General features: G+C 32.1%; 2 protein-coding genes across 2 annotated transcripts; one reads left to right on the top strand and one right to left on the bottom strand.

Moving 5' to 3' along the window:
* Positions 1-240: 240 nt before the first annotated feature.
* Positions 241-18,209, top strand: LOC139495659 (transmembrane channel-like protein 3). Its single transcript, XM_071283966.1, has 16 exons — positions 241-363; positions 1,183-1,322; positions 1,588-1,735; positions 3,426-3,469; positions 5,679-5,838; positions 6,631-6,740; positions 9,825-9,894; positions 10,410-10,556; positions 11,175-11,303; positions 12,549-12,616; positions 13,117-13,356; positions 13,806-13,931; positions 14,414-14,492; positions 14,971-15,013; positions 16,017-16,082; positions 17,538-18,209. Exons 2-16 carry the CDS (start codon positions 1,270-1,272, stop codon positions 17,639-17,641), a joined length of 1,587 nt encoding a protein of 528 aa, XP_071140067.1. The 5' UTR covers positions 241-363; positions 1,183-1,269; the 3' UTR covers positions 17,642-18,209.
* Positions 17,764-23,576, bottom strand: LOC139495664 (myosin regulatory light chain 12A-like). Its single transcript, XM_071283982.1, has 5 exons — positions 23,495-23,576; positions 20,118-20,356; positions 19,504-19,665; positions 18,958-19,025; positions 17,764-18,122 (listed from the first exon to the last, which is right to left on the bottom strand). The coding sequence occupies exons 1-5, from the start codon at positions 23,497-23,499 to the stop codon at positions 18,024-18,026; spliced, it is 573 nt and encodes a 190-aa protein (XP_071140083.1). The 5' UTR covers positions 23,500-23,576; the 3' UTR covers positions 17,764-18,023.
* Between the last annotated feature and the right edge of the window lie 1,369 nt (positions 23,577-24,945).

Raw genomic sequence — 24,945 nt, 5'->3', positions numbered from 1 at the left:
CGCTTTATCAACCAAAGGAACGAATGGCTACTAAAATACCACATCCAATGTGCATGACAGAAAACACAAAAAAAATCAATACAGAAAAAACACTCGACTCCGGTAAAATAGAGGAAAAACTTATAATATTGTTACATGTGCGCAGGTCTCCCTTTTCCTTTGAGTTTTGCGTTTTCTTATTAGTTACAATGGTCTAGATGCAATGTCATCCGCTGCAAGTCAAGACTGTTTATATTTAACCGTACATTTTACCGTTTATTTCAAATTCTTTTTGGACGTCCCAGTGGTAGCGTTGGCTATAAAACCATACCAGACGATGAAAGACAAAAAGCGTCCCAGCTTAAATCTATATGGGATGCCGAAGTAAGTGAAAACAAAAATGGCAAGTGAAATATGTCATCATGTATGTTTATTATCAATCGAGGATATAATTGTCACCATTAGATTGTTAAACTTTGAAATCGAATTTTCCTTTGCTTATTTGCAATTTTGTAAAAAGAGTTAATAGTTATCAAAGGTACAAGGATTATTATTAAGTACGCCAGACGCGCGTTTCGTCTAAAAAAGATTCATCAGTGACGTTCATATCGAAAGAGTTATAAAGCCAAACAAGTACAAAGTTGAAGAGCTTTAAGGATCCAAAATTCCAAAAAGTTGTGCCAAATACGGATAAGGTAATCTATTCCTGGGATAAGAAAGTCCTTAGTTTTTCGAAAAATTCAAAGTTTTGAAAATGACCACTTAACTGATATGCATGTCAACACCGAAGTGTAGAATGTGTAAAAGGTAAAATCTTAAAAAATACTGAACTCTGAAAATAGGGAGACAGCAGCCAATGGACAGGTTAAATACTATGTGTTACTATTAAGTATTTCTTTGTAACTGCTGCAACCACTTATAATATCTAAGAACACAAAAAGATATAATCACTCTAACTTAAAACCTCTTACTTAAGTGATGATTATTCTTGTCGAAGTGCATAGCACCTTGGACTATTTAATATATATTAATAATGGTGGCAGAGTATACTTTGCCTAACACTGGCGGCATACTCGTCTTTAGCTATTATCGGGTTAAATCTTTTTCATTCCCTAAAAAGAAAATAGATTAAAAAATCATATTCTTCAATTCATGATTGATATACTAATACGTGTGTGTATGCGGGTTTTTATTTTATTTAAGGGGATAGTGAAATACTCACCTTTGTTCTATGGTTACTATGGACACGATAAACTAATCGGCAACAGCTACAGACTGCCTCTAGCATACATGATAACCGGATTGGCTGGATTTGCCTTCAGTTTCATCGTGGTACTGCGACAGTAAGTAAACTTATGTATATACATACTTAGTTTCCAGTCTCGATGGGCTTGGAAATTTTATAACGACTTAGTACGCTCCGTCAGTTCAAATGAATATTTGTATAAGAATAGCTACATGAATGTGTCATGTCAGACTGTTATCCTATGTTCACGTTAGAGTAACATAGTTTAGATTTGTTTGGGTATTTGAACTGGAAATACAGATTTCAAATAACTTACCTGAACAAAAATCAACCAATATGAATAACTCCCATTTCAATTTTAGAATGGCGGCAAATAGCAAAAGAAGCGGCTTGTCTGGTCAAGAGGAGAACTTTACATTTTCAAGGAAACTATTTAGTGGTTGGGACTTTACAATTGGACATCCTGAAACCTCAACAAACAAATATGCTTCAATTGTTACAGGTTTTAAGGTAACAGTATTGTGTCGAAAGTTTTGAAATATTCGTTTTGGCAAAATTTAACATTGAAGCACCAAATTTCTATTCAAAAGTTCCAAAGTAAAGGAATTGTGACAGTGTCACAGTCCTTTTCGTTCTTTAGTGAGTTTTAGTTTTGCTTATAATGTATCTTCTGCTGTTTAGATTGACTATGTTGTCTTTACCTTCTTCATTTCAGTTGTCTCAATCTTTATCTATACTATTGAACGAGAAGACCTCATTTTGTGTGTCGCTTCTTTTCCTCCCACAATAATTTACTCATCATGCATCTGTGTCATATAGGTACCATGCATAGTCGCATTTGTTATCCTTTCTTATGACTATTCAGTTTGGATTATTTTGGGAGAAAAACGAAAATAAAGGTGTCCGAATATTGTTCCCGTTATCAAACCGACTTTTATGTCAGACATGACTTCCGGATTAAACATTGAGAACCAATCGAATGATAGATAACAAAAATAAAAAATAAATAAGCCAATCAGAGCGTTGTCCATATCTTGGTTTTCATATCGTAAGAACCACTACTTTTTACTTCGGTTTTAACTTACACATAGTTTTCATAAGTACTCGGACGGGGAAAGGACAATTATTTTCGCGTTTATCTGCATGTATACTGTGATCAATATACTACTATAATACAGCAGTGAGTTTTCCGTCATCAAAGAGACTTTTAATTCAGACGTGATTACCGGTTTTAACATCGAGAACCAACCGTATGATAGATAACAAAAATGATAAATAAATAAGCCAATCAGAGCGTTGTTCATTTCGTGGTTTTAAGATCGTAAGAACCACTACTATTGTACCTCGGTTTTAACTTAGAGATAATTTTCATAAGTTCTCGGACGGGGACAGGACAATAGAAAATTAAATACACTTTAATATTTATAATATAGTATACGTATGTTCATAGTATACAGAAACGCGTAAATAATAGAATTTAACAGAAAAAAATAACGGACTTTGGAAACAAGGGAGCTTAAACTGTTTCCAAGTACCTATGAATTTTGACACCTTTTCTGAAATACTCCAGACATGAAATTGTTTCAGGCTGAAATTCCCCAGACACAAAATCTCACAAGCTCTAAATGCCTGCGATTTCGCGGGTGTGTTCTAGTAAATTATATAAATAAACTCATCATAGATAATTTTGTATTTGCACCAGACGCGCGTTTCGTCTTCAAAAGCCTCATCCGTGACGCTCGAATTAAAAATGTTAAAGGCCAAAAAAAAAGAACATGGTTGAGGAGCATTGAGAACCAAAAATCCTAAAAGTTTTGCTAAAAACAACTAATGTAATATACTCTTGAGGTGGAAAGAGCCTTAGTATTTAAAAAAATCAAAGTTTTGTAAACAGTTAAAAGAGGGGCGAAAAAATTCAAACTCATAGATCGAAAATAAACTGACAACACCACGGCTAAAAAGGAAAGAGACAAACAGACAAATAATAGTATACAGGACACAACATAGAAAACTAAAATATCGTTGGGGTATATGTTGAGCTTCCAAGTGAATTGTCAATACCTAATTCATTGATCAAGCAGTTTATGTAATGAGATTTATATATCTTATCAGGGTGCAGTGTTAGATATCAACTAATATGAGTATACATTTTTCAACGTGATTTGTTTATCTGATGTTATTTTATGATTCCACGTTTTAGGAAAGCATTTTAGAGGAGAAGCAAAAGTCACAAGAACAAAATAAGTAAGACGAAGTAGATGCTAATAATATAGTGTTTTTATACAAAGAAGTTAAACAAATATATGAAATGTGAACTTGAGCATAATTAGTAAATTAATTTGGCTTCTTACTTGTATAATTTCAACGCAGAATAGCACGTTAGCAGATTAAAACGTGATTATCACGTGAGAATAACATGTTTGTAAAATACACGCGATATAAACGTTTAACCTGTGTGATACACACGTGGAAAAAACGTAGTTCTCACGTGATGAGCACAAACGTTAAACACCCGTAGGCAAAAATTGCCTATGTTATCAATAAATTAACGAATCGTTACTCAATATAACATAGCCTTAACAAACAGCAAACACATGCGTATTCTTAGAAATAAAGGCAACAGTAGTATACCGCTGTTCAAACTCATAAATCCATGGACAAAAAACAAAATCGGGGTAACAAACTAAAACTGAGGGAAACGCATTAAATATAAGAAAAGAACAACGACACAACACTACAATGTAACACACTCATAAATGGACCAAGCATCAGACAAAATCCCACGAGAATAACAAATATAACATCAAAACCAAATACATGAATTTGGGATAGAAAAGTACCGTGACACGTCTTATCGCTATGTGAATTTACACTCAAAAATAAGAAAAATAAACGACGGAACGTTAAAATGTAACACACACAGAAACGAACTATAATATAACAATTGCCATATTCCTGACTTGGTACAGGACATTTTTAAAGGAAAAAATGGTGGGTTGAACCTGGTTTTGTGGCATGCCAAACATCCCTCTTTTATAGCCATGTAAAATTTAACATTAAAATGACAACACAACACCACAGGACTACAATATAAATAAATTGGAGAACACAATTGACAAAGAAACACACGAACAACAGCCAACAAAAGGCAACCAGTTCAAAATTTTAATACGCTAGATGCATTTTGTCCACACAAGATCTACTAGTAACGTCCAGATACAAAAGTTTGAAAGCCGAAACAAGCACAAAGTCGAACAGCATCGAGGACCAAAAGATCAAAAAAGCTGTGCCAAAAACGGCCAGGGTTTTCTGTTAGTTACCAGAACATCCCTATTATTTAGAATAGTTTATGCTTTTGCAAACAGTAAATTTATGAAATTACTATACAAAAGATGTACATGATAAAACTGAAGTATTAACTAATTACAGGAAACAACTGAAATACATTACATAACCAGACATTTGCAACACAAAATGTAGACACATCCGAATAAGTTTAAACCTCAACGCCAAGTGACGTCATATTTGAAATTGTAAAAAATGACAAAAAAATAACGTCATTTGAATTTGTAAAACAGATCATCAAAAAATGAAAAATGACGTCACATTTGAAGAATAAGATAGAATTAGGATTGATTTAAGATTATATTTGAACTAAATACTGATATTGCATTTAATAACAATGCACATTTTAATACTTATTAATAGCAAACTAAGGTAGCAACTAACTATATTATAAAGCTATGTCCGGTTTGTTTTGAATCTAACTTCAAACGTAAAATATCGTACTGATTACGTTGAACAAAATCAAATCTAATAAATGAATGCGGTGATTAATTTTCTTTACCATAACATATAAATATAATAGAAAAGACGTCAACACATTTGACAAAATCCGATGAGAATTACAAATATAACATTAAACATTTAACATTTAACAAAAAAACGGTACACATTAATAAACATTACATATTTCCTTGTACACACGAATAGAATTTCAAAAGATTTGATCTTACTAAAAGGTTTGAAAGTTTCATGTAAACAAAAATTGCCCATTATATTGTAATTTGTGCTTCAATTCGATTGTAATATACATGCATGTTGTTACTAAAATATAGATATTAAAAAATAATAAGTACATAATAATCTTTATATATTTAGAAAATAATGCGTTTTACAGCTAAAGATTATACGTATTATTTTGCTATGCTAGAAACCTTTTTTTTTAAATCAAGCTTTATCTGAAAAGATTAACTTCAAACCGAAAAATTGGTAATTTAAATATTTTGAGATAAACACGATTAAACAAATGAATAAAAACTAACACTTACTACGAAATCCAACGCAATCAAAGAAAGTTCGAACTTTGGTTTAAGAAAAAAGAAAAAAGTATAAGGGTTATATGCTGATGTACATTCTTTTTCTTATTTTTTATTTTTTTTTATTTTTTTAGAAAACTACTGACACTGTTACGAATATTGGCCAACATAATAGTCTTGATGTTGTTAGCCCTTAGTACATATATAATACAATTATGTGTTGAACGATCCAGAGAAGTAGAAATAAGCCACAGGAGAGACAACCTAGAAATCGGATTCTGGGAACAACAAGAGGTATCTTAAAGTATAAGAAGATGTGGTATGAGTGCCAATCAGACAACTCTCCATCCAAGTCACAATTTGTAAAAGTAAACCATTATAGGTCAAAATATGGTCTTCAACAAGGGGCTTTGGTTCACACCGAACAGCAAGCTATAAAGGGCCCAAAAAATGACTAGTGTAAAACCAGTTCTGTTTTTTAGTTATTTAGAATTATGTAAATGAATCATTCGTTATTGTAGAAATTTAGTTTGTTTTGTTTTTGCATGATAGTATTTTCTGTTTTCTGAACTTAAAAGGAAAATGACTAATTATTGATTGATTAGTGGTCTATACTAGTAGTATTACCTTGTTCACAAAATGAATGTATTGCGATGAAAATGATAAGTATGACCAGTAAGTACAGTTTGAATAATTACGGTTTCACATTTGACCTAATCTTTATTTTGGAATCCCAAGTTATACGTTTTCAAAATAAAATCTAGTTTCTGCAGTAGAACATATTTGTGAAACCTACTTGAAGATGCTATAATTAGTTGACGTGGCTCGTTTTGGTGAGATACAAATCATATAAAACAAAACAAGTTGTGCAATTGTACCCACCATGTATAACAGCAGATTTTAATAAAAGAGTGTGCGATAAGACATTATGGTAATCTTTAATCCCTTATCATATAATGTGTAAATTGTTGTTTTCCTAAATCATACATCCTTTTAGATAATATCATGATAAAATTTTTAAGACTTTTGACTTGAACAGTCATCTACAAATAACCAAACTAACATCAACATATCTTCCATTTAAAGCTAACAGTAGTGATGACACTCATAGCAACATTGTTCCCAACTTTCTTTGATATCGTTTCCATAATGGAGAAGTATCACCCAAGAGTAAATCTGCGATGGCAACTCGCCAGGTAAGACCAACATTACTTTGGTTATGGTTTATATCAAATGTGATGTTTTAAACTTTTAAATTTCATATTTTAGCAGATAAAACACCCTTTGCTCCATATATGTCATTAACATATCTAAATTGATACGTTACGCTTGTGCATATTCACTTTGATGCCCCTTACACAACAACCTATTTAAAAACGCTACGTGATAGAAGGACTGAAATCTGCAGTCCATAAGTTTTACGATCACCATCACGAATAGATTAACTTATGAAAGATAGACACCAGAGGAACATCCAAACTCATAGATCAAAAATAAACTGACAATGCCATGGCTAAAAAAGAAAAAAGTCAAACAGACAAATAAAAGTACACAAGACACAACATAGAAAACTAAAATAAGTAAAACGAACCCCATCAAAAACTGTGGGTGATCTCAGGTTTTTCGGGAGGGTAAGCAGATAGTCGTGTTGCTCATGTTATTATAAACCTGGTCAAAATTCTAATTCCGAAGGTCACATTCGTGGAAAGGGAACGGAATTATTATTCGTGTATTTCTTTGTCAAATATGTTCTCCTATTTATTTGTATTGTAGTCCTGTAATGTTGTGTTGTAATTTTAATGTTATATTAAACATGGCCATTAAAGAGGGAGGTTTGGCATGCCACAAAACCAGAATCAACCCACCATTTGTTTTCTTTAAAAATTGTCCTGTACCAAGTCATGAATATGGTCATTGTTATATTATAGTTCGTTTCTGTGTGTGTTACATTTTAACGTTGTGTTTCTTTTGTGTCGTTTGTTTCCTCTTATATTTGAGTGTGAATTCACATTATTATAAGACGTGTCACGGTACTTTTCTATCCCAAATTCATGTATTTAGTTTTGATGTTATTTTTGTTATTCTCTTCGGATTTTGTCGAATGCTTAGCTCGTTTCTGTGTGTGTAACATTTTAATGTTGTCTCGTCATTCTCCTCTTATATTTAATGCGTTTCCTTCGGTTTTGGTTTGTGAACCGGATTTGGTTTTTTTCTATCGATTTATGAGTTTTGAACATCGGTATACTACTGTTGCCTTAATTGTAGTAACGACATTAGGGACATATCCGATATCATCTGTGAAACGGATATTCCGTAACGGTCTACCAACTCGTGATGGCGTCCGTAAAATTTACGAATGGAAGATTTCAACTTCACCATTTGAAACTCTTGGTTTAATAGCTTCATTATAAGCACCAATTCTCTATCAAGGGAATCATGATAGGAAATACAAGCCCGGGAATATCGTATCGATTGGGTGATATTTACTTCGTATGCAGGCGCTGTTGGAAGGTTGCTACATAGAAATGGAAAGTTCACAATTGGGAAGCTGGAATCATCTCTGTTGTCGTAAAGTTTTGTTTTCAACCGATCCTCATTGTCAATTTCTAGATGTAAGTCAAGATATGAGGCAGAGTTTACTGTATCTGTTGTTTCCTTTATCTCTAGCTCGATGGGAAGGAAGAGTTGAACATGGTCACCAAATTTTGAATTATATAGTGAGAGAACATCTTCTATATATTGCAAAGTAAAGTTTATAATTATGTCTATGTCTGAACTCACTAGCGACATTTTTGTGTGATGCTTCAGTCCAAAATACTTTAAGTTACTGAATAAAAAAAATCTTTACATTCCAGAATCGTAATTTGACCCATTTTGTCGTATTCCTTAATTGTGATATTTTGACGGCAGATAATGCATGCATAACAGGAGACGCTTGACCTGCACCCGGTCTCGTAACTTTTGGAGTTAATACGATTCTCTCAGTTTTTGTTAGTTACCTTGATTTATCTCTTGGTCGATTTATGATACTAGTTCGATTCCCGTCTGGGATGAAAATTTCAGGGACTGAATTTTCGGCTCTCCCTTGACACCATTTGCAAGTATGGTCTTGAGGAAACGATGATAGTCCTTCGGACGGGGACGATAAATGGCTGACCCGTGTTAAGAGAGAGCCATATCTCTTGCACGTTAAAGACACCCTTGTAGATTTCGAAAAAGAGCAGGCTAATGCCGCTACAAGGCAGCACTCGTACCCGCAAAGTGGAAAGGGATTAATATAAGTTGCAAAACTTGTTTCCCAATCCACTATAAATAAATATGTTTAAACTAACTAAACTATGATACTAGTATTTGAACATCAGTGAACTGTTGTTGCCTGTGTTTTAACATAGTTTGACGATGAAGCAGATCTTCTGCTTTAATCAGATCGTTGATGCACAACTCATATGTTTACTGGAGCCATCCTTTGAATTATTTTTCGCTCGTCTCTTTAAATAAAGGACCATTAACTTTAAAACCTTACCAGTTATAATAAAACATCATTAAAGTACCAAATTCAAACATGGTAGACTTTGATTATGCAGAGATATGAATGCAAGATACACATTTGAACTTCTATAACATAATATATATAACACGACAAAGTGCTCTGATATGTAGACTTTGAATAACAACAACAACAACAACAACAATACTTTATTTTAAGAGGGTTACACAGTTAGCTATATAACTAATCTTCCCTGAGGCCCTCATCATGAAAAATCAAACAAAATGCAAACATATACATTGCATACATTAGTATAAAAAGTCAAGTATGATATTAACATTCAATACAACTTGATAAAATGTTATGAAAAAATAAACATGATGACATAATCAGTTTTCAATATTATTTTTACAGCTAGTTTGATTTCAATAAATAATCTGTTATTTTGTGTTTGAAAGAGTTAATATTTGTAATATTTCTTAACGGTATTGGCAAATTATTCATTCAAACTCTGTCATTGATTCCACTTTCCCATTATTATCCCTGTGGCGTTATTCCTTCTGATTACCTATTGTCATGGGACGAACACTTGCTACTGGAAAAGACTCTAGACTCGAATACATGTGATGTATGCATACCCTGTCAACCAACCTTGTGGTACTCATTTGGTAGTTCATCTGATTTTTTACTTTTCTTCCAGATAAATGATATTTAGAATGACTTCCATATGTTATTTCATATATAAAACTACAAGCAGTCGTATATTTTGTAATTATTTATTATTTTTTCAAAGAATATTCGGATTGAATCTTTTGAACCTGTATACATTATTTATTGCACTGTTTTGGAAGCAAGAAGACTTGGTAAGTATTGTCTTATTTAAATCAACTATTTCTGAAAATTATTTATTATTATACATATGTACGTTAGAGCTTTACAAAACATAAAAAAAACCAAGTCATACCAAACGATACCATATGCATAAACAAAACAAAATGTTAAAAACACTCAATGAGTTTTTCATTATTTTAACGTTTTTGCGTAATTCATTCCTTTCCACTTGTGATAACTATTAAATGTAATAATATTAGTTACATAGTGTGTTAGTGACCTAATACGAGTCACTGTCACACTCTGTAACGAATTAGTCTTACCGACTATTTTTATTTGTTGAATTTAGACTAGAGTTGTATCATTTGCAATCATACCGCATCTTCTTATTTTTATATAAAAGTGTCCAAGTGTTCAATTTTAAGAACCAACTTCCATAAGTCTGCACACAAAAACTAATGGCAACAATAATTAATATATTTTTTCCCAATGCAAAAAAGACTAATCTTTTATATGATTATATTAAAAAATTATGTGTTCTTGTCAGAAACGAGAATTACATACCATTCTGATGGAGGAACCATGTAACACAACAGAGTCGTCAATAACTATGCCCTCTATGGACCATATCAACTGCAGCATTCAGCAAGAAACATTAGATTCTAGTTTATGCTGGGAGACAATGATAGGTCAAGTATGTGAATCTGAAGGTTTGTTAAATTGTTCAGGCGCATTATACAATGACAATTATAATTCCGAAAATTATCACCACATTGGTGTAGACCAAATTCAACCTTTCGTAAGCTTTGAAATATCAGAGAAGGGAATAAAATATCCCTCATTATATTTGTGAAAAATGTAAAATGTATACCTAGGGAAAATGTACATTTGAATCTTTAACTTTTCTAATTAGAATTTTACAGTTTAAAAATTCAGGCCCGTCTTTTTGCGGAAAAATGTTTTGATACAAAAGTTCCGACATTTAAGTCCCTTCGTTATATGGGTTGAAATATACATTTAATTTCAATCTGATTAATTAAGAATCAAAGGAGCTCCTTCTTATACAAAAGGGTTTTGCTATATCAAAGAGATTCCTTGTGAACCTTTTGGTTAGATTTTTCTTTTAATATCTTACATCTAATTAAAGTTAGTGCATGGAGAAATGATATGGCGTATGCATAGCTCTTAATAAAAAAAAATGAATTACAATTGAAACACAACTATCTTTCATGCATTGCTTTAAACCGTTTATACAAAATATTGACACATTCATAATTAATTTCAATCAAAGGAAGAGGTGTTCCCATTTCAGGAAGTTTTTAAGTTAACAGTAATGGACCTAGTATTTGTTATTGGTACTATTATAATACAAGAATTTCTAAGAGGACTTTGTGTCAGATACTTTAACCCAGTTTGTTGCTGGGATATGGAGCAAGCATTTGTAAGTATAATTGTAATCAAGAGCTTTTTTGATACAATCGTACATTTCTATCGTTCTTAATGTGTATTCTTTTTAAAAAAAATCTTCTTGATTTGTATGATATTTGTTCCTTTCAGATAAACAAATGGTATGTTTCATTTGCCGTCACCATGATATAGTAATCGGCTTAATGTGTGAGGTGAAACCCGTTTATTTTGTATTTGTCTTAAGTCCTTTTTTCTGTTGTTTGTCTTTTCTTTTCTTTTTTTATTGCCATGTCGTTGTCAGTTTGTTTTCGACTTATGGATTTAAATATCCCTTTGTATCTTCCGTTTTAACAGGGATAAATAAGATTAATTTATTCGATTTGACCTGTTATGAGCAAAAAACAAAGGAGTAGGTCCGGTAAGTGCCGATTCTGACCATAAACTTCAGGTTCATCTAATGAAAGATTTCGGCACTTTTTAAACACTTAAGTGCACGTCTACTTAAGTAAATACAATGTGTTAATGTGAAAGATTTGGACTAATTAAGTCATTAAAGACGCTCAAATTAAAGCTGAAATATTAAAAATCTATCATATAAGCCATGATACGTCACTTTTCAGATGATTTTTGTCAAAATGAAAGAGGCCTCATCCATGTTCATCCTCAACCTTTATATATGTTATGTATTATCATAAAAAAAAACTTAATTTAAAATATAAAGAATGAATACAAATGCGTCCACTTCTATCGAAAACGGAAACCGTTTAAAAATTAAATCAAATGCTAAAATTGTCAAGATTGCAGTAACTTAGCTAACTTAATGGTGCTAGTACCCGATACATGTGTATTGTATTGTCAAAAACAGCCCAGATTTATGCAACATAAGTTTTCCACTTTCCAATAAATACTCAATGTTTTCATTTTAACACTGCTATATTTGGGGCAAAAAAAGGTCTTTCTGGACCTACTCCTTTAACAAAAGGAACAGGAACTTCTAACCTTTATAGATCATCGGAATAATCCGAAGTTGTTTGTGGCTATCATCTGGCTTTTTCTTACTTTGGGGAAATGTGTTTACCTTTTTTCAGCCATTATTTCAAACTGATATATGACATATATTGGTTATTTTCTTACTTTTTTAAACTGTTAGTGTTCTTGAGTAAAGATCGAGCTAAATACACAAAAATATAACTGTAAACTTATGTATTAAGCATGTGAAACATCATTCCTACACTGTTTTTGATTAGTTTTATTGCTTCATGTCATTCTTTTATTGCAGCCAGAATATGCCGATTTCCATACTGCAGAAAATATACTTCACTTGATAAGCAACCAGGGTATTATATGGTTCGTACAAATAAAGGCAACAGTACCGGTGTTCAAAAGTCATAAATCGATCGAGAGAAACCAAATCCGTGTTACACACCAAAACCGAGCGAAACACAACAATTACACGAGGAAAATAAAGGAACAACACGAATACCGAAGCGCAACAAAAACAAACGCCAACACACATAGAAACGAACTATTTGATAATAATTGCCATATGCTTGTATTGATAATATATATATATATGTAAATATGTTGATGAAAATCACAGTTATTATAAAATTTCGAAAATTTTAAGATAAGAATTGACTTTTAAAATTCGTGCCTTTAAAAAAAATAGAATTAATGTTAAAATAACTATTAGTACATAAATCACGATATCATGGCAACATATTTTACACATTCACCAATAAGTGTCTTTTAGCGTTAATGTATAAATTGAGAGAAAAATCTTTGATCGTATTTTAACTTTCAAAATGTTCAAACGAATTATATTGAATACAAATTTTACATTTCAGGCTAGGGACATTTTTCGCGCCAGGTCTGCCATTACTAAACCTGGCAAAATTATTTATCTTACTTTATTTACGTTCCTGGTCTGTGATGGTATGTAATGTTCCACAGGAAGGCATATTTAGGGCCTCAAGATCAAACAATTTTTATTACGCACTATTACTAGTCATGTTGTTCTTGTCGATGTTGCCACCATTGTTTGCTATTGTGGCTATAGAACCATCCCCTCACTGTGGACCATTCAGGTAAGTTATTTATTCTAGATATGGCAGGAATACGCTTAACTGAGTACTGCTTTATATATTGCATTCTAATGCTTTTTCTAGTTTTTACACAATACTCTGAAAGGGAAAATGGTCAAACAAACCCATATCTAAAAAAAGATAAACCAAATCATGACAAATATAAAGACCAAACGGAAAAAGCTCATTGATTATATCAAAATCGTTTGGAACTAACATGCAATCTCGAATTTATACAATTATTTTCACAATACTCGTCCAAAGAATGTTCGTGACAATGATATTATGAAAAGGAAATTTTATAAATATCCAGACTACAAACGATAAGACATTACAGATAACTCAACTGAAACATAACAGAAACATAAAAAATTAATACATAAATGTTGGATGTACAAAATACAAAAAAATCCTAGACAAATATATAGAACTTGAAAAAAAACCCGTTTCAGCGGACAGAAGAAAATGTTTGAGGTAATAAGCAATTACATTGATGATGAATTGCCATCTAGCATGACAGCTGGTATTAACTACGCAGCATCTCCTGGTGTCATCATTCCTTTACTGATGCTTTTGGGGTAACTATTTATATATATAAATATTTATAAACATCAATAGAAAAATCTGTGCATATGAGCATAAGATAATGTTAACTGATTAATTATTTGTCAAAATGCCAGCCGAAAGCATGTTATCGGATGATTTAAGATATTCGTTTTATGGTATCTGATTTTTCTTCCTTAAGAACAGAAATTCTTTGTAGTCTACTAACGGGACTTTATATAGTTCGCTTTCATGTACAGCTCATCGGGTACAGAAAAGAAACCGATTTAGTAGTTCAAATATATCTCGTTGTTTTCTATAGAATTCTCACAGATGCATATATGACTTTAAGAACAAAACAAGGACTTGGCAACAGGTGTGTGCTAACCAAGTCAGGAATATAAGACTTGGTGTGTTTGAGCTTTTAATTTTGGCATTTTATTAATGACTTTCCGTTTTGAATTTTCCCCGGAGTTTAGTATTTTTGTTATTTTTCTTTTTATGGACATACTTTCAGAATGACGATTTACTACCTAGTAAGCGTAAATAAAGGTCTTAAAGAATCAAACAAGGGACTAAAGAAAGAATTACAATATGTGAGTAATTATTTTCGAAATAAACACATCAATAAAATAAAGACCAATTAATTCAAATGTTAGAAAGTTGTAGTTACGGCATTATTTCAGTTGATGCCAATCTACAATTGATAGATTAGTTCACACACAGGGCAATATAGGTTACAAAAATGAAAAATAAAACTGGGTTCGTCCGCATCGCTTTACTGTATTTGCTTTCATCAGCGAAGCTCAAACTGAAAATTTTTAATGAAAGTCAATAACTATATAAATTTGAATACGTGATGAGATCGATAACGTAATCCGCCTGATAGTTCATCACTAAAAACATAGAATTAGAACATCATACATCCATTTGCGACATTGTTTATAAAAATACAATACAACTTTGGTTTTGAATCGGATGTGTATAATAATTAGAAAAAAAATCTCATCATATCAAACTTAGTAAATCATGTGTCAAATAGTTTTGGTCAATAAAAGTGTAAGAATATTTCAGGAAAGGACAGAAGGAAAGCAGAAAATATATGCAATGGCGAATGGTATGATACTTATTACACTTTATTATTTTGTTTGTAACTTAAGGGAATTATATTCCTTCTTGTAGTCTAAAGGAAAAAAAACATATGTCTATAAGTGGCAAGGGGTATAACATATAAAAGCCAAAAGTAAGAAAAAGGCGGTCGAATAAATTATCTCCATGATACAAAAAGTAACTTACCACATGAGGAAGGAACGACAACTAGCTATAAAAATGAGCCATACCATATACAAACGACAAACCAATGTCTCGTCACCAACATCTTAATTGGTGAGTATTGTAAGTTGCCCACTTATTCGTTTGTTAAAAAAATCAAATTTGGATCTTCTATTGGAAGAAATTGATTTCTTTTCATCAAGTTATCGTATATTTGTACTAACGACCAACTGTTTTAGCTGCGGTAGAGATTTTTTTTAGGTGTCATTTTACCTTTCTCTTTTTTACTATTTTCATTTACCATCTACTAATGTGACTTGATTTGTTGACCGAAAATACATTAATTATATTTCTTTGACAAAATATAAAAATGTTCTTTTTGTGCAGTTCATGTTGCTCGTGTTTTTCTATGTTGCGTTTAGTAAAATTGAGAAAGGAAATAGGGAATGTGTCAAAGCGACAACAACCCAACCATAGAGCAGACAAGAGCCGAAGGCCACCAATGGGTCTTCAATGTAGCGAGAAACTCCCGCACCCGTATGCGTCCTTCAGCTGGCCCCTTAAAAAATATGTATACTAGTACTAGTAGACTGTTTGTCTTTCGGACGTTTTTCATTGGGTTTTCTTTTTTGCAATGGGGTTGTCATTTTCTCACTATATATGTTTGAATATTCCTTCGGTATCATCTGCCTCTTTATTTAAATTTTCCCGGACCACTTAATTGAATTTGAAGTATTCGGATCGAGGGTAAACAAACAAAGAAACCCTTTTCCTGTAAGATGTATTTTGAAACTCTTTTCACATCTTACTATTCGGTAATGGTTAAATTCATGTTCTTATACATTTAGTGAAAAGAGACCTAGAATCTGGACAATCCAAAGCGGAAAAGAAAGATACCAAGATGTCTGGTGCAGGTACTTCTTACCATATGTTTGATAAAAAGTTACTAGGAAATCTGCAATTATAATAGTTTATGATATTTTTTTAATGTTTTTTGTGTAATTTGCTACTTTTTCACTAAGCACATAGCTTCATGAGTAGGCAAAAATACTGGTCAACTATTTTATCAGGGTAGAAGCGCATGCTACAAAACTATTTTGAATATGTTTAACAACTTGTAAGACCTTGTTTTGATCAGAAGAACAATATTCAATTGAACTTGAGCAGCATGTTTAGAATATAAAATGTGGTTGTTGTTACGATGATACAATTAAATCACATAAATTTGATAATGTTTTTCTAGAAATCATTTCTAGATTATGTGTACTGACGTTGTTTATCATCTGAATGAGGGGCGAAAGATACCAGAGGGACAGTCAAACTCATAAATCGACAATAAACTGACAACGCCATGGCTAAAAATGAAAAGGACAAACAGACAAACAATAGTACACATAACACAACATAGAAAACTAAAGAATAAACAACACGAACCCCACCATAAACTAGGGGTGAACGTGTAATATATATATTCCTGTATTTGTCTTTTCGAAAATTACTTTTACGGGTTAGCCTAGTTTTTGGGATATCCATTTCACGTGCTCTGTACTTTTACATAACGTCAATGTGTTATTGTGCTATGGTAAATTTTTTATTTTTGTCTTTCATTTTTGCTTTTGTGCTTTGTTTATTTGTCTTATTGTGTTTCTTTGTTCAGTGATGACTGATGTACCCCTATTTTGACAATTTTACATATTATGCCTGTTTTGTTCGCGCATCGTTGTAATTATAATTGTATTTGATGCGACTGTCTTAATAATTACCTGTACCAAGTCAGGAATATGAAAGTTGTAGTCCATTCGTTTAATGTGTTTTATCATTTGATTAGAGACTTTCTGATTTGAATTTTGCTCGGAGTTCAGTATTTTTGTGATGTTACTTTTTGTTAAATATTTGTATAGTTTTATAATGACACAGATTATAATACAATGTTGACTGCTGTTTCCCATTTTTGACATTTTTACTTATTGTCTCCGTTTATTTTGTTCACAGATCGTTGTCAATATAATGGAATTCTATACGACTGTCGTACAAGTGAGAGGTTAAGCTAGCTATAAAATCAGATTTAATCCACCATTTTCTACATAAGAAAAAACTGTATAAAGTTAGGAACGTAACAGTTGTTATCCATTCGATTGATGCGTTTGAGCTTTAGATTATGCCATTTGATTAGGAACTTTCCATTTTGAATTTTCCTCTGAGTTCGGTATTTTTGTGATTTTACCTTTTTTTCTATATCTGGCATGAAAATTTTGCAAAAATATATGAACTAAAATAAAATTCAAAAGATCAAATAAACAAGCAGAAATTAACATAAAAAAAAACAATTATGGTCCTCTTTATTCAAGTGGTTTGTCTTTACATTGCAGCATATTCAGTAATTGCAGCAAAGAGAATAGCAAAACTTCTTAACGCTAACAAAGATGCAGTGAAGATGAAATTGAAACCGCACCATCCCAGTCATGATGTTTAAATAAAAAAAAAACTGTGGTATTCATTCCACTAGCAGATGTCAAAGAATAGTGTTTCGGTAACAAAGAAAAAGACTCATTATATCAACCAAATCAGGAAAAAATACAACTGTCGAAATACACATTAGTTTTTTGTCTTAACAGGAATGACATATAGATGTTTATTTTCGAGTGCAGAAAACTGATAATACATGTTGTGTGAGTTTAAAGTAAGCAAAGACACTTATGTTTTTAATGGTGAATTTCATTATATATCATGCACTCACACCACATCTTCCTATCATCTATCTATCATACATTTTCGTCAACTGTCTTACTGACTATATTGCAGTTAGTTTTTTCTCAATAATTAATTGCTGTATATGGATCTTCAGTGCTTTTAATTTATTGTGTACTAGGCTTCCCATGTTTGAGTATTCTCGAGAATGCTATATAATCAAAGTGTCCTCTCGAACATGGTCCCTCTTTTAATATTTCATCAACCTGAATTTAGAACAAGAATTAAAAACGTAGCATATTATACTGTGTGACCGGCATATTTTTTAAAATAAAAAATAATAATGGCTCCTAGCATGGTGTTTGTTATTTAATAGGTTTCCGAATATTGTATCAATTTGTCCAATTATTTTCGAGATAAAACCAGTTTGTTTTACTTGAGAGTCTTGTTTAAATGTTAAGCTAATACTTTTGTGTAGAAAAATACATTAGATGAATTAGACTTTATTAGTTATTATTTTTTTTGGCAGGTGAACTGCTCAAGTTGAAATTGCAACTGTAGTATTACATAACTTTACATCTTTGAAATAATCTTTTGCAATTTTGGGTCCTCAATGCTCTTCGTGGTTTATTTGGATTTTTCAACTTTTTTCATTTGATAGTCACTGACGAGTCTATTTAAGACGACACACAAATTAAAACCTGGTATCCATGATGAGTTTATTTACAATGAATGCACCCTATTTAAGAACTATATTACAATTTTTTCTCCTTGTGTTTGCGATTTTTTTTTATAAAGTTGTTATAGATTTTCGTATCTTCTTCGTCTACTTAAAAAAATAAGTCAGGAATAGAGCATTTGTTATCAACTAATTCGTTTCTATGTTTTTTGGCGTTTGTTTTTTTTTTTTGCAGTTTAATGTTTTTCTCTTATAGCTGATATGTTTCATCGGTTATAATTTTAAACCCGGATTTGTTTTCTTTTAATTATGTCTTTTAAACAGCGGTATGCCACTGTTGCATTTATTTGTACCGTTCATCCTGCACTGTAAAAACGCTTATGATATAATTGATAATATAGCCTCTTGTCTATATATTTTACCTCGTCTGGCGTCAAACGTTCACCCATTGTTGTAAGTAATTCTCTGAGGCGTTCTTCTTGAATGTATCCTGAAATATATGTCAATTTGAAATACAAAGAATGTTTGGCATGTTGAAAGTTAGTTTAACAGAATGTTACGAACGCAATATTTCGGGTTGATATAAGTTTATCTTTTATTGGTGTTTTATTATTGAAGTGTGACGCTTTTTACATCTTATTTTATAATAAGAGCTACAATGAATGAATCTACGTATTTTTGAGAATGGTTAAAGCTGAATTAGAATAATCGACATGAACAACCAAGAAATTCAGAACTCTTGTATATGTACAGTGCATACCGTGAAGAAACTACCAGTATATTTAAAATTTTAAATAATGTTATTATATACTAAAGGTTTGTAAAATTTCTAGTAATAATTCTAATGTCGCTGTTTGGCATGCTGTAGAATGGAGATTCACGGTTCACTTTTAATCATAATTCAGATTTTACTTTCAATCTTAATAAACAATCATGAAATCAAACATGATCAAACTACATATAAATACCTTTGCCTCCCTCATCAAAGCAAGCAAATGCATTCTTTATAACTTCTTCAGGGTCAGTTCCTTGGAGTTTCTGACCAAACATGGTAAGGAACATTGTAAAATTGATGGGTCCAGGCGCACAATTCATCATCTCGTCCAAATAATTATCTGTTGGATTCTTGCCTGAAATATATATTTTTTTATTTCATATTTTGATGAACATTTAAATATATACACTATAAAAAAAAAAGGCGAAAGATAAGTAGAATAGAAGGGAAACGATTGACCAACAACGTCTCGGTCAATCATTACGCTGCTGCTATTTCTCCACTTATGGCAAAAAACGAAAGACGACAAAAAAAATTAAATAACAGACATACAAAAAAAGGAACAACAAAAAAAAGAGTACATTAAACCCACTAAAACTGGAGATGATCTCATGTGCTCCGAAAGAGAAAGCAGGCAAATCCAGCTCCACTACTGGTCATGTTGCTAATGGTAAGTATATTTTCGTTAACTCTTACAAAGGAAAGTTTAACTCTAAAACCAGTTCTTTAACATATGATTCTATAAAAATTTAAATACGAAAGACATGTACGAAATTAAGAAAAGTTTTTCATTTCCCGATTTCTTACCTAAGGATGCCAGCATGTCAGTAAGATCTTCCTTATCTATCACCCCGTCTCTGTTTTGGTCAATCATATTGAATGCTTCTTTAAATTCTTGGATCTGTGATTCTTCAAACATTGCAAAAATATTAGAACTATATCTTGGTGCTCTTTTTCCTTTTGTCTTTTGACTTTTGAGGACTCTTTTCCCAACATTTGTTGACTGGGCTGACGCTGCTTTTTGAAACTTCTGTTCTGAAATCCGACTAAAAAGAGAAGTTAAAGAAAACTTGTAAGATGAAGCATGCTAAAAATGTCGTCACGAACGGACTTAAACCAAACTGAGTTGTGCTGCACATTTCTGTCAGATGGGTGATGTTACATCATTGTGTCGGGTTAGGTGAATATTTGAACTCTCAGAAACATTTTTGGACTCTTATATTATGTATGTGTCTGTCCAAAACAAGGAGCATGACAAGGTGGGGGCATTTAATCCAGTGGTTGTTGTTGATTGTTGTTATACTGTAAGTATGATCATGGAAGTGATTTAAACCGTTTTCGCTTTTGAATTGATCAATATACGTTTTCCGGGTTTTCAGTAGTATTCTACATAGTATTAGCTTTTCTCATGGGTGAAATATGTAAGGTGATGTTGAGTTGTTTACATCCTGCCTTTTTAGCTCACCTGACCGAAAGGCCAAGTGAGCTTTTCTCATTACTTGGCGTCCGGCGTCCGGCGTCCGTCGTCGTCGTCCTGCGTTAACTTTTACAAAAATCTTCTCCTCTGAAACTACTGGGCTAAATTTAATCAAACTTGGTCACAATCATCATTGTGGTATCTAGTTTAAACAATGTGTCCGATGACCCGGCCAACCAACCAAGATGGCCGCCATAGCTAAAAATAGAACATAGTGGTAAAATGCAGTTTTTGGCTAATAACTCAAAAACCAAAGCATTTAGAGCAAATCTGATATTGGGGTTAAATTGTTCATCAGGTCAAGATCCATCTACCCTGACATTTTCAGATGAATCAGACATTCCCACTGCCCTTTTCTCGATCTTGATATCTATATCACTAATGGAAAGCTGAATACTAAAATTTATGATAAAAGGGATGATTTTTCATTTCCTATCGTTAATTATCCGTTTTTAGATGGTGACGTTCCCTTGTCACCATCTTACGGTGTTTATATATCTCAACTTGTACGATTCGCTCGTGTATGTAACAATGTTTTAGATTTTAACGAGAGAAATTTATGTATAACTGAAAAATTATTACACCAGGGTTTTCGATATCACAAACTAGTCTAAACATTTACTAAATTTTATCATCGTTATAAAGACATCATTCGTAAATATAGCTCAACATGCAGACTTCTAATACGTTCAGGTATTTCACATCCAATTTTTTATGGAAATATTCTTTATAAAGCACAAAGGTGTCTGTATTCACCTCAGAAACTTACAAAACCTTTGAATAGACTTATTAAGAAGGGATATAATTACGATACTGTTGTCAAGTCATTAAAGATTGCATATTTTGGCGTTAATATTGAGTCACTGATAAGGTCTTTGCATCGGAACTAAACACATTTATTCTAAAAACAGTTGTTGGCATGACACGGGTTATGTTCTTCTCATATATGTTATGATGGTATGTTACTAAACCCCTAACGGGAAGGATTGTGCCTGATGTTCATATGATGAAATCATAATCTTTCAGTCAGTTTAATTGAAGTCTGGAGCTGGCATGTCAGTTAACTGCTAGTAGTCTGTTGTTATTTATGTATTATTGTCATTTTGTTTATTTTCTTTGGTTACATTTTCTGACATCAGACTCGGACTTCTCTTGAACTGAATTTTAATGTGCGTATTGTTATGCGTTTACTTTTCTACATTGGTTAGAGGTATAGGGGGAGGGTTGAGATCTCACAAACATGTTTAACCCCGCCGCATTTTTGCGCCTGTCCCAAGTCAGGAGCCTCTGGCCTTTGTTAGTCTTGTATTATTTTAATTTAAGTTTCTTGTGTACAATTTGGAAATTAGTATGGCGTTCATTATCACTGGACTAGTATATATTTGTTTAGGGGCCAGCTGAAGGACGCCTCCGGTGCAGGAATTTCTCGCTACATTGAAGACCTGTTGGTGACCCTCTGCTGTTGTTTTTTATTTGGTCGGGTTGTTGTCTCTTTGGCACATTCCCCATTTTCATTCTCAATTTTATTCCGTTGTTGGGTTGCTGCCCCTGAAATGGTAATTTTAAGGAAATTTTGCTGTGTTTGGTTATTATCTTGAATATTATTATAGATAGAGATAAACTGTAAACAGCAATAATGTTCAGCAAAGTAAGTTCTACAAATAAGTCAACATAACCAAAATAGTCAGTTGACCACTTTGGGAGTTATTGCCCTTTATAGTCAATTTTTAACCATTTTTCGTAAATCTTAGTAATCTTTTAGAAAAATCTTCTCCTCTGAAACTACTGGGCCAAATTTAACCAAACTTGGCCGTAACATCATTGGAGTATCTAGTATTAAAAATGTGTCCGGTGGCCCGGCCAACCAACCAAGATGGCCGCCATGGCTAAAAATAGAACATAGGGGTTAAATGCAGTTTTTTGCTTCTAACTCAAAAACCAAAGCATTAAGAGCAAATCTGACAGGGATTCAAATTGTTTATCAGGTCAACATCTATCTGCCCTGAAATTTTCAGATGAATCGGACAACCTGTTGTTGGGTTGCTGCCCCTGAATTGGTAATTTTAAGGAAATTTTGCTGTTTTTTGTTATTATCTTGAATATTATTATAGATAGAGATAAACTGTAACAAGCAATAAATGTCGGCAAAGTAAGATCTACAAATAAGTCAACTTGACCGAAATGGTCAGTTGACCCCTTTAGGAGTTATAGCCCTTTATAGTCAATGTTTAACCATTTTTCGTAAATCTTAGTTATCTTTTACAAAAATCTTCTCCTCTGAAACTACTGGGCAAAGTTCATTATAGATAGAGATAATTGTAAGCAGCAAGAATGTTCAGTAAAGTAAGATAGTAAGATGTACAAACACATCACCATCACCAAAACACAATTTTGTCATGAATCCATCTGCGTCCTTTGTTTAATATTCACATAGACCAAGGTGAGCGACAAAGGCTCTTTAGAGCCTCTAGTTTCACAACTCCTTACTTTGTGAAAAGTAAAGTGAAAAATATTTGAAGCGAGAATCTATATTAAATTTAAAAAAAAGAATGGTATAATTATATCAATTTTTATGCAAAATCACTGTAAGAAATAAATCGAATAATCTAATTTAAAGAATGAATATCTGTTGACCAATTCTATGAGAAAATGAAGGTTTGGTGTTTTCCTTTAAGTAAATAACAATTTTATTTATTTTCCTTCTTACCTCATTTTGCTGGTTTTGCTGGTACAGTAATTTAAAATAAATAACGAGTTTTATTTGTATATTTAAAGCTCTAAGACAAAAGACACAACTACGTGTTGACATCCGAGAAGTTAAATAATTTGCCCGACTGATCATTTGTAATATTATTAACAAGAATGTGTTATAATTTAAAAGCCCTTACCGCAATTTAACTTAATTTTACTAAATATATGCCCTTTTACACAATACAGTGTCACATTTGCCGTTTACTTATAATGTCTCGATTCATTGAATAAAAGGTGCAGTAAAACACGAATTCAATCCATTGTTGAACCGACTCTTAAACTTAAAAAAATAAACAACACAAAAAACATGAAAAATTAAGAAATTAAAAAAAATAATGAAATGATAACAGTGTTATATTTTTCAATTACATCTTATTTGTCTTTGTTTTCAAAATTCTATATTGGTAACTCACTGTTGCATTTTTGTCTGATAAAAGTTTGTTATTGCGTATATTTTTTTTTATCAACAATACCTATTTAATTTCAATGCAACATTCTACATTTCCGCAAATAATATCGCAAAGTGCATTTCATCGGTGATTTCATACCTCTTGCTATGTTTAAAAAGGAGTGAAACAAATTAAAACCTTGGCTTTTTCAAATATGAGAATACTATTTCTGTATCTGATATAATAGACGTTGAATATCCAGTTAAAACGATTGTTCTGAAATATCAATCAGTTCCAGTTGTGAAGAGGGGAGTCCTCAAAATTCGAAGCACCATTGGCAATACCCTTAAAAGATAAGAAAAGAATCCGGCACCAGACTGAATAGCGGGAATTATAATATTTTTTCTTTTTATACGAGTTAATCAAAGCCACTTGGGGTATAATATAAAGCATGGCCTCCCGGGCCCTTTTTATATCCATTGCCTTTTTTCTTGTTAAATTATTTATGTAAATATTATTGAATATTTTCACTTTTGTTACTTATTTAAGATGCTCTTGCTCTATTCATACTGAGACTACTATAACACTGTTATAGTAGTCTCAGATTCATACGACATTGCAATAACAATAGTCTAATATATTATGTTGGGACCTTTTTTCAAGTTATTTTGAGCGATTATAGAATAAATAAACTACCGTTATTGTGATACAGTATGTTTAAGAACAAGAATATATTAAATAAGTAAAAATAAGTTAAAATGTAAAAGAATATTTATAATGTATAACTATAGTAGTCTCAGCTGACAGCTAGTCATTGAGGATTCCGGCTGAATATGACTATTTTTTTACTCTTGATAACAATTTTAAAGCACGGTAGTCTCAGATTGAATATTGGATTATTCCCTCCATAGTCAGAGCACGTCTAATGAATATAGAAGTTAAAAAAATATTGGAATTATAAGAAAGATAAAAAAGAAGGAAATTAAAATCACATGTATGTTTTGTTTATTAATATCAG

This window comes from Mytilus edulis, chromosome 1, assembly GCF_963676685.1.
Source record: "Mytilus edulis chromosome 1, xbMytEdul2.2, whole genome shotgun sequence".
Taxonomy (NCBI): Eukaryota; Metazoa; Mollusca; class Bivalvia; order Mytilida; family Mytilidae; genus Mytilus; species Mytilus edulis.
The sequence above is the reverse complement of the archived record's forward strand: the minus strand, read 5'-3'. Positions and strand labels throughout refer to the sequence as shown.